The 11,353-nt window shown below is 43.3% G+C and overlaps 1 protein-coding gene across 1 annotated transcript in view; it reads left to right on the top strand.

Annotated features, from left to right (window-relative positions):
• Window positions 1–1,227, top strand: part of INF2 (inverted formin 2) — a 45,939-nt gene extending 44,712 nt beyond the window's left edge. The window contains exon 22 of the mRNA XM_067295058.1: window positions 92–1,227. Coding sequence (XP_067151159.1) covers window positions 92–183 — 92 coding nt within the window. The 3' untranslated portion in view covers window positions 184–1,227. The remainder of the gene's footprint in view (window positions 1–91) is intronic.
• The last annotated feature ends 10,126 nt before the right edge of the window (window positions 1,228–11,353 follow it).

Below are 11,353 nucleotides of genomic sequence, written 5' to 3' on the forward strand. Positions count from 1 at the left end.
ATTTCCAGCAGAACTGCATAACCCACCCAGGGCTGACCTGCAGTACTAACGCTATCATGTTTACAAGTCTGCCCTTTTCTCTTTTTTCCAGGCTCAGAACACATCACCCAAGTATCAGTCCTTTCACTCTCATTACAGCATTTTGCCTGCTCTCAGATTAGAGCCCAGGCTACAAAAATCTGACTACCAAACACGTTTACCCAGCAGCTTTGCAACCTCCATGTTTCCATCAAGAGCCTGTAACCCAGGCTAGCAGCGAGCAGCCAGCCTCCTCCAGCCCACGCTGCTATTTTACCGAAGGAACAAAATCATTTTGAGATTTAGGACTAGGGAACAAACAAGCTACCCTGGTGTTACACAGGGAGCCTTACCCGCTGATACCCCAGGCAGGCTGATTTCTTCAGATGCTGCAGCAGGTGTCCACATCTCACTCTGGTCTTTCAGCTACTGCCATTTGCATCTGAAGAGAAAAACCCTTTTCACAGGGCCAGGGATTTTATTTCTCTGCATTCTTAGCTTGGCCTTCAAGGAAATGGCATTTGGCATTGTCTTTCCACTGCCATCAAGAGTTTGCTGAGAACTGGGTTACTTTGAGCCACTGCTGGTTCTTTGTTCTGTAGTTATCTGTGAAAACTATATTAAATTATCTATACAATGACATCCCGATAAGCAGGTCAAAGCACAGCACTTACTTAGAATTATTACTTAAGAGCAGCTCTGCATCCATTACAGAGATTATTTAATGAGAACAGGAGGGCAGAATCAGAGCAGGTCAAAGGAAGATGTCCAAGCAGGATTTGCTCCATTTGTAACCTTTAAGTAAAGCTTATGATCCTGAAGATTTTTCAGTGATAGTTGTAAGTTCAAACTAATTGCTGGTAAAAACAATGGCACTTGCAGCTCCTTCAACAGATCTGTGCTCATTTAAGCCAATAGTGAGTTTGGACCTCAAAAAAAATTTCTTGTAATATATTACAGCAAATGCACGTGGAGTCCATTATGTAAACAAGCCTGTGAACACCACAAGTTTCTAGCTGTCAAATAACTGCATATTCCTAATTAAACATCAGCTATATGATAAAACCAAGCTATGGAAGAAATGAGCAGAAGTCTTTTCCAAACAATTCACCAGAATTTGAGTATGTTTAAAGGTATGAATTTTCAGGGTTTTTTTTTTTTCCAATAATGAAAATATTTCAGAATTTAGAATAAAAGAAGTCAAAGTAATTGACACCTTTCCTTTCTTTTGTGGGGATGGTGAGGGCCCAAACTGTTTTTATAGTTCCTCTTCAATAGAATAATGCTTCACAATTAAGCAATTCTGGTTGGAATCCAGAATTAGAACATAGCTTCTTATCACCATTTTACTGAACAGTTAAAAATCTTTTTCCTTAAGTGAAAAAAAGACGAACCAAAAAAACCTCCACCCTATTAGAAAAAGCTATTGCTGTAATCTTCCTTCACACCGTGTCAGTGGTGGAGGTGCTTCTTCCTCCTGTTGTACCCTGGCTCTTGTTGAAGGCCCTGATCATGCAAAGACTTAGCTACAGTACTCTAGATCCCAGTAAAGTCAGTGTAACCTCCAGTGTATGTAAAGTCAAGCTACGAAGGTCTTTGCAGGATCAGGCCCTTAAAACAGAAATATCCTTGTGTGACGGTGTGCTTCTTTCCCCCCCACTGATGTGCTCTCTCCCCCTCAACCTGACCTCCCTGTAAACAGCACGTATGTAGGGGCTAGTTGAGCATGCGCCAACTAAGGCCCGTCTAGTATGCAAATATGACTATGAGTCAACCATCTCCCCCCCAATAAATAGGGGGCAGCCCAGAGCCCCTTGAGCTCTGCTGCACGGCAGCAGGTTGCACTGCAGAACCTCCTCTTGAGCAGGGACACCTCTCAAGTTTACTCCTCGAGGTTGAGAGATTCCTTACCCGTGACAGATCCTTGGTAAGTGATTAATAGCATGCTGAACTTCTGCAAACTTCACAAAACTTTGCTGAGTTATATCTCTGACTAACTGTGCACATAATTCCTTAGACATAAACCGTTGACCAAGTCTGAGACTAGGACTGGATTCAGCTGCACCTAGGCTCCTCTCCGAAGGAGTTTAGGAAGCAAGGGGGTCCAGTCTGAACCTCGTGACTCAACGGAAGGGTTCCCTTCGCACACACCCCTTTAGACATAAACTGTTTACCAAGTCTGGGACTAGGACTGGATCCAACCACACCGAGGCTCCTCTCTGAAGGAGTTTAGAAAGCAAGGGGGTCTAGTCTGAACCTCATGACTCAATGGGAGGGTCTCTGTTGCACTTGCATCTGACCCTGTCCTTCATGCAGTAAATAACTGAGTGAACCTTGCCAATCGAACCTCGTTAAATCGTTCTTATTCACGACTGAACTTTGTTAAGTCGCTGTCCTACTGCAGTAAATGTAGTGCTGCTTCCCTCTTACAAGTGAAGTGCATCACTCCTTTTGCAACACCTTGGAGCAGGGACTTTGTCAGACAAGCTGGTGAGTCTTGCTTGACACTACTGCCCAAAATTGTCAGTGTTGCCCCTCTGCCAGAGGTTACTGGCCGGTAGTGGGATCTGCAGGAACATTAGCTTGCACAGCAGCTGCTCCGGCACCGTGATGCTCAATCTCAGCCTCAAGCCCTGGTGTAGGTGCCAGTGCACCATGCTTAGAGCGCATCTGGACTTTCTGCACCTCCAGAACTGTGCCAATGCCGTTCAGCTAGAGTGTACCACTTGGTCCTCATTTACATTCAGTATAGCTGCAGGGGCTGAGAAATACCTCTCTTCTGTTTGGGATGGGACAGGATAAAATTCAAATCAAAGGAAAAAAAACTAGGAGTGCCTTTCAGGAAAATTAACCAATTTTAATCTGTCTAAACATAAAGCCTAGATCTACATATTTTCGGTTTTCTGTACACAGTGTGAAGAGTGCAACATATAAGCTTACCAGTAATAAAATTAGTACCATGCCAATCCTATCTCTATAAACATATATATTTGTTAACAGTCACAGCAATAAAATACAGGTGAACATGTTAGTCATGGGGATTATGTTCACCTGCTGCAGCTGAGAGCAAATTCATCCATGAACTACCCGAAGACAAACTCTATCACAACCCATGTTTTGTTCGGTCACATCGCACTCAAGCTCTGGGCATGCTGTGAAAAACAGTCTTGCCATGTCTAGAACCTTGACTACAGAGGGGAAAAAATGAGGCAGTAATAGTGAATAAGCCTGCTCGGGTATTTGCAATTGCTATGCAGTGACAATCTCCCAGAACAACTACTGCTTGCAAGATTGGCAATGACAATGTAGCTCTGTAGTAAAAAAAGGAAAACAAATGTGACATTTTGTGACACATACAGCTGCCTGCAAAGGTCTAGGTGCAGACCACAGCTTAACTACATGCAGTCAAATGACAACCAGCACATATCACAGAATGGTTGAGGTTGGAAGGGACCTCTGGAGATCATCTAGTCCAACCCCCCTGCTCAAGCAGGGTCACCTAGAGCACCTTGCACAGGATCGCCTCCAGGCGCGTTTTGAATATCTCCAGAGAAGGAGAATCCACAACCTCTCTGGGCAACCTGTTCCAGTGCTCTGTCACCCTCACAGTGAAGAAGCTTTTCCTCATGTTCAGATGGAAGTGTCTGTGTTTCAGTTTGTGCCCGTTGCCTCGCGTCCTGTCGCTCGGCACCACTGAAAAGAGTCTGGTCCCATCCTCTCGACACCCTCCCTTCAGATACTTGTACACGTTGATAAGATCTCCTCTCAGCCTTCTCTTCTCCAAGCTAAACAGGCCCAGCTCTCTCAGCCTTTCCTCATAAGAGAGATGCTCCAGTCCCCTAATCATCTTTGTAGCCCTTCGCTGGACTTGCTCCAGTAGTGCCACATCCCTCTTGTGCTGGGGAGCCCAGAACTGGACGCAGTACTCCAGATGTGGCCTCACCAGGGCTGAGTAGAGGGGGAGAATCACCTCCCTCGACCTGCTGGCAACACTCTTCCTGATGCACCCCAGGATACCATTGGCCTTCTTGGCCACAAGGGCACATTGCTGCCTCATGCTTAACTTGGTGTCCACCAGCACTCCCAGGTCCTTCTCCGCAGAGCTGCTCTCCAGCAGGTCAACCCCCAACCTGTACTGGTGCAGGGGGTTATTCCTCCCCAGGTGCAGGACCCTGCACTTGCCTTTGTTGAACTTCATGAGGTTCCTCTCCGCCCACCTCTCCAGCCTGTCCAGGTCTCTCTGAATGGCAGCACAGCCCTCTGGCGTATCAGCCACTCCTCCCAGTTTTGGATCATCATCAAACTTGCTGAGGGTGCACTCTGTGCCTTCATGCAGGTCATTGATGAAGAAGTTGAACAAGACTGGACCCAGGACTGACCCCTGGGGGACACCGCTAGCTACAGGCCTCCAACTAGACTCTGTGCCACTGATCACAACCCTCTGAGCTCTGCCATTCAGCCAGTTCTCAATCCACCTCACCGCCCACTCATCCAGCCCACACTTCCTGAGCTTGTCTATGAGGATGTTATGGGAGACAGTGTCAAAAGCCTTGCTGAAGTCAAGGTAGACAACATCCACTGCTCTCCCCTCATCTACCCAGCCAGTCATTCCATCATAGAAGGCTATCAGGTTGGTTAGGCATGATTTCCCCTTGGTGAAGCCATGCTGACTACTCCTGATCACTTTCTTGTCTTCCACATGCTTGGAGATGGCCTTCAGGATGAGCTGCTCCATCACCTTTCCAGGGATGGAGGTGAGGCTGGCTGGCCTGTAGTTCCCTGGGTCCTCCTTCTTGCCCTTTTTGAAGACTGGGGTGACATTGGCTTTCTTCCAGTCCTCAGGCACCTCTCCTGTTCTCCATGACCTTTCAAAGACGATGGAGAGTGGCTTAGCAATAATGTCCGCCAGCTCCCTCAGCACTCGTGGGTGCATCCCATCAGGGCCCAGATAGCAGTCTCCCCTCCACATTAGTCCCCCACAGTTTCTGCTGGCTCAGGCTCCAGCTGCAGCAGGTCCCAATGCTCCTGTCTTATCTCCAGCTGCCGTAAAGTGCAGATAATTCTCTTAAAAGGCTTTTTTTGTAACACCATCCCTAGGGTTTAGCCCACAAGCATTAAGCACGTAGGCTTCACATCCATGCTCCAGACAGCACCAGAGCAGAAAGCAAGCCCTTCTGCCTTGTTTTGTATCTGCTTTCAGTAATTTAGTATGAGAGAGTGGAGGCACAGCAATAGCTGAACCTTAGTAAGGAAGAGGTGGGTAACTTGCTGGATTGCAAACATGAAATAGCTTTTTGATAGCCAGAGCACTAAACTGGGATGGAGGAGACTTGGGTTACTGGGGTTACCTAGGTTTTGCCACTGACTTCCTGAATGGCCTTGGGCATGTCATTTCTCTGTGCCTCAGTTTCCCCATCTGTAAAATGGGGGCAATCATATCCAAATAAAACACTGACAACTGTTGATGAAATGCTGTTAATAGTAGGCAAAACTCACTTTTTTCTCTTTTGTGACTTTGTAACACATGGTTGCTACTGTAAAAGGAAGAGTGTAACTTTCAGAGAACTATAATTCCCCTAATACCTCTCTGAAATCCTGTTTGCAGGAAGCCCCTAAAGCCCATAGGAATGTATCTGAAAGGAGGAAGGTAACCCTTATGGCAAAAAGGAGTTAAATAAAAATTGCTTTTTCAAGAAAGAATTGAGAACTTTGATTTCTTCAACTTATTTTTATCTTTGGAACTATCATAAATAACAAAAAGAAAGTGACACCTGTTGAAAAGTCAACAAAGACTCTTAATGCAAGCAGAAGCCTGACTCCAGACAGTAGCAAGTGCAGCCTTTTGGGGGTAACAAATGATTGCTCTCTACCGGTTAGAAATCATTTATCTACATGACTGAGTGACTAACTCTCCCCGATTGATTTACACACCTTGTAATTAGCTTCTAGCCATTTAGCAAACAGCCCATCTTATTACCCTTTATTATACATCTTGCATTATAAAAATTGACTCTTGTGCTTACAGTTTTGATGGCTACCTTGAAGTGTTCTAGGGGTGCAATTTGTAATCCATTTTTTTTAAAAAAGCTTTGGAAATAGCTCACAAGGGGAAGTGTCAGGTTTTCTGGCGCATTCCCTGAAACCCCAGTTTCCAGTACAATGGCTACTGAATGACTAATAAATGAGCTTCCAGCTACAAAGAAAATGAAGCCTTACACAATAACATAGGCCCATATCAGCCCACCAGCAACACTAGAAACAAAAGATAGTGCTCACATGGTCTTTTATATATATATATATATATATGTGTGTGTGTGTGTGTGTGTGCGTGTGTATACATATATATATAAATCCTACGTAATCAAAATATGGCACGTGTTTCTAGGCTAATGAGAAGCAGGTCTATTTTCAGTGCATCAATAAGTATAGAATGAAAGTCTGTATTGTGGCAGTCCTTGAATATTAGTAGCTTTTCTAGTTAAACAAAAGGTAGAGTAGCAGAATACTGGAAACAGCTTTACAGTTAATTGCAGGTTCATTGATTTCCAACTGGATCATCAGAGCTGGGCTAGCCCACAGAGTCAGCCGCTGTTGCCTGCTCTGCCTGAATGGTGCAAGCCCGTTACCTTGCTTTCATACCTGTCAGTAGCAAGCCAGTCCCTGTTTGGTTGCATTAAGGTATAATTTTCTTGCCAGAGATGGATTTTTGCATATTCTAGGAAGAAGTTTCATGCAGAGATTTTTTCTTTAATATACCCACAAGCTCATTTGAACACTATCAGCAATGTAAGTTAAAGCTGCCTTGAAGTTACACCACAGCCTTAATCTTCCTAACAGCATGGATTTCACTGCATAGTCTCAAAAGTATAATCTTTGAAGGTACATAATTATAAACCTATTTATCATTCAAAGCATATTAACTATGTTTCTTGTGAAGTATTCTTCTTTCATTAGGCTTTAAGAACAAGATTTTCCCTTTATACAAACCCTGTAGCAATTTAGAAGAGCTGTCTGATTTAAAAAAAAAAAAAAAAAAAGGAGCTTCCCAATTAATAGACTTTTACTGATTCCTCCAACAGCTTAATTAACTCACATAAGCAGCAGAAATTTCACATGATTATTTCTAATAAAAATTTTTTATCAGCTCATTTTACTCCTAATATTTCTAGCAGAAAGTGGATTATTCCTCATTAGGCTCTTTCACAGTGCTGAATCCCTCACTTGTCCTGCTAGGGTAATTACAAACATCTGTACAAGTTTAGCACAAAGATTGCAGAGTCCTAAAGGGGATATGTTAAGTTGTTTACATAAATTAAATGTAAGCCTGCTTTACCTTTGGGAAAATGTTAGTGCTTATTTGTGTGGAAAAATATTTATGGAAAGTGACAACAAATTAATTCAAGTAAACAGCAAATACAGTTAATACTCATTCCTACTATAGGTCTTTGGTTCAGCTATTTTAAGCACAGATTTTAACTGGTTCCATTTTATATGTAAATCAAGTGTTATTTTCTAGTTGATTTAATATTTAATGTTTTTAATGTAAGACATTTTTTACTAAATTAAGATTAAAAACACAAACCAAATTTTTATGGCTTTCTTTTGCCTTGGAGCCACTGGCTCACAGTTTAACTGAGGCTGTCCTAAGAACTAGACATTACCGTCAGAATGAACTACTAGGTTTTAAAGACAAATAGTTTCACGTTATGGGAGATGTTTTAAAGGAGTACTATGGAACAGAGATGCATCAGTTGTAGGTTTTAATGAAGCTCCCTTAATGACTTAGGGAGACAAAACTCTACCTAAACTGCTGTGTCAAGAGAATAATGGCCATTCAAAAGTATTAATTTAGTCCTCTGGGAACATAAAAATGGTATATACCTATTAAATCTCTGGTTCTCCACTCAACATAAAACTAAAAGTACCCATACAGCTAACACTGTTAAAGCCACTGGTACTATTAACGTATGTTTTGTTAAAGGCTTGAGTAAGGGCTGGGATGATGCGGGTCTCTGTTGCTGTCTCCCTGAGATCTTTAAAAAGAGCTACATAAAATGTACTACTTCTAGCATTTTGATAGTTTACTCATCATTCCCTGCTTAACACTCAGTGTTATTACCACTGTTGAAGAAGATTGTTATGGAAGTTAGCTAAAAGAGAGAAATCACACACCAACCATAGCCACTGAGATTAAATGTCCTAGGACACCTTCTGTCCACAGAAGATGGAAGTTTTTGCAAAAGAAAGCTTCACTCCGTCAAGCAGTCACATCCAACTCCTGAGCCTGCAAGTACTTCTGCTGACTTGCATGTTTAAAATTGGACATTTATCCAAGTTGAGGACTGCTTCTGCAGCCCCTTCATATAACATAGTCTTTTACAAGAAGCTCTAAGAGAAACTGTACAGTTTCTGTACAGATCTATTCTGTATTAAAATTTGATCAAAAGGCAAAGTAAGACCATCTTGGTCATTTTTAAGCTTACCTGTCATTTCCCGGTGTGGTCATAAGCTCCTAAGAAGCCCAGCCTGAGTTCTGCTCAGCTGTAGCTTGTTTAATTTATTAGGTCAAAGTTTCTCTCAAAATCCCACCCTTCTGCACTCAAAGTAAGTTGTGGTAATGTGGTTCTTCAGGGTTCAGGAATGAGTGACTGTGCCCCTGCTGTCTGAGAAGTTGCCTTTGTGCAGCAATGACTGTAGCTACTTCCATAGTGGGAATCCACTTACCCCTTTAAAAGAAATATCCTGCTGAATGGCTGAGCAGCAGGGGGGAAAAAAGCAATCAGAAGGCAGGTAGAGATTTATAATGCTGATAGCATTTGCTTTTCCTTTCTTTATATGTCACAACAAAAAGGTAGAAGGAGCAAGAGGAAATCCAAAAGGAGCCTTATGGGAAGGTCTTGCTCCTGACATACCCTGCCAAAACCACTGTGCAATGTCACTTGTATTCCATGTAAAGCAGATATAAATGTTTCTTCTATTTGCCCTAAAGGGAAGGTCACTGTTACTTTTGTGTTTCTTTGCGGGAGTTAGCAGGAGCTGGCAGCTGGGGGTGACCTTGCTAATCCATGCACCTCACCATTGTCTTGTAGAACAGGAAAACAGGACCAGGGAAGCCATGGAGAACCCACTACCAAGCAGCAAGTGTCCCACTCACCGTAATTCAGTGCCCAGGAGATCTGTTCAAAAAGTGAACAAATGCATTCAAGCTGACATGGACTTGGAAGAGGAGAACCCCAGGGTGGATCTGAGCCTTTCTCCAATGACCTGCCTCTCTGAGAAGCCACAGCAGTCGCCAGGGAACACGTTACTTCCTCAGCAAGGTGTTTCCCCATCTTCCCCAAAACAGTCTGCCATGCCAACTGTACAGCCGTTGCTGCCAGCCCCTCCACCCCTACCTCCTGGACGCAAGATTCTCCCACCACCCCTTCCCATGCCTGGCAAAAACACCCTGCCGCTCCCACCACCCCCGCCGTGCAGTAATCCTGATTGCAACCATCTTGCCTGTGGATGTGCCGGGCAGCCCTATCCTAAGAAGGCAAAGACACCAACACTGAGGATGAAGGTGTTTCACTGGCAGAAGCTCCCCTCTGACGTGGTGAGACGTACGTGCTTGTAACGATGGGTTGGCTGGTTCATTTACTTCATGTCTAAACAAAAACAGTAACATTGGGGGTTAGACCTTAACTGGGTAAGTCAGGCTGCACAGATGGTCCTGTTGTTCTCTCTCAGTCCTACAAAAAATTAATCATTACTAATAAATTTGAAAAGTCTTGGCCTTGGCTGATAAGCAGAGGAAATAATAGTTTGGAAAAAGCACAGAACTGAGGGTCCAGATCTGTCTGTTGCTGCCAGAAGTGACCTTTATTTGACCACTCAGCCTCTCTCTCTGATTTGTTAAAATGTTGTTGTGAATCTGCACTAATTAAGGTTTACAAAACAGTCTGAAGTCCGTTGAGTGGAAAGACCTGTTGAACAGTAATGCTCTGTGGTTCCTCCTAAATGAACTCACAGTTCATCATCAGTGATTTTCACACTGTTGCAAAGTAACACTAAGGTTCGTGGTTAACATGTGGTCTACCAAAGGGGTTTGCAAGGCCTGTTCAACTTTTGGCAAGGAATAGGTCCCTCACGTAAAACTGTGAACTCAGTTTCCATTTCTGCTGCAGTTTTTAAAACTCAGTTCACACACCACATATCTTGTAGGAGTTCTCCATTGTGCCCATCACCAAGAAAATGGCAGAGCAGGACATTAGAAAGGTTCTTTAAAAAAATACTGAAGTGAGCATTGTAAGAACTTGTTGCTCTGATAAAATACACAAACAAGTGTGCAAAAGACAGTGTGAGCCACTGTCTGCTTTCTTATGCAGAGGTACAAATTCAGATTCATTCCCAGTGTCTTCAGTGACAGTATGGCAGTCTCTCCTGAAGGAAGAGGAGGTGAGACGCTTTGTTAAAAATTCTAGTGCTGTAGATAACTTCATGTTTTGAAGTGCCATGTGTTATTTAGATGATTCCTAATGACTGTGGCAATGCTGCTGGGCCTGGGAGTCCTTATCTCTGGGAGGGAGAGATGTTTACCTAATTGGACGCAACATCCCCTGTGTGGGTACCGCAATTGTGCAATATGTAGACCATCAGCAAGAGCAAAAAGAAGTTGGAGCAGTCCATTAAGTTCATCTGCTGCCTTCAGCTCAGTGAACCACATGTGGTGGTAGTTTTCCAGGTTTAATTAGCCTTCAACCATTTGGGATGCTGTCTGTGGGAGCTGCCACTCTTAAATAATTAACATTCGTCCAGGACTAATGAGCCTCGTATTTCATTCATCCTCTAAAGTGTTTTCTTTTCCACAAGTTGCACCACTTGAAAGTGTTCCTCTATCTCTGTGGTCCATCTTGAAGCATCGCTCTCTTCCAGAAAGCCGCTCCATGTGGGCTGCGGTGGCGGGTGGCAGCAAGGAGCTCGTAGAACCTGACTATGACAGCTTGGAGCTACTTTTCTGTGTTCCACCAGCTGCATCTAAGGAGAAAACAGGGCCAAAAATAAAGAAACCAAAAGAGGTACCTGGATTTCTCACTTTTTGTAGAGCCTGTCAAAGTTCTTGGGGAAAAAAAGCTTATTCGCTCTTTATTGTTGTCAATCTTTTATAATAAAGTAGAAAGTTTGGGATGTTTTGATATCTAGTGCCTAAAACTGTCACAAAAAAGCACAAAATAGATAGATATAGGATTAAACATGTTAAATTAACTCTGCTGAGGGACAGATCTTAGACTTACAAAGGGAGGATGTGGGAATTCCAGTGCTAATTCTTATAAATTGGAATATTCTAGACAAATCA

Source organism: Apteryx mantelli, chromosome 4 (genome assembly GCF_036417845.1).
Source record: "Apteryx mantelli isolate bAptMan1 chromosome 4, bAptMan1.hap1, whole genome shotgun sequence".
NCBI lineage: Eukaryota > Metazoa > Chordata > Aves > Apterygiformes > Apterygidae > Apteryx > Apteryx mantelli.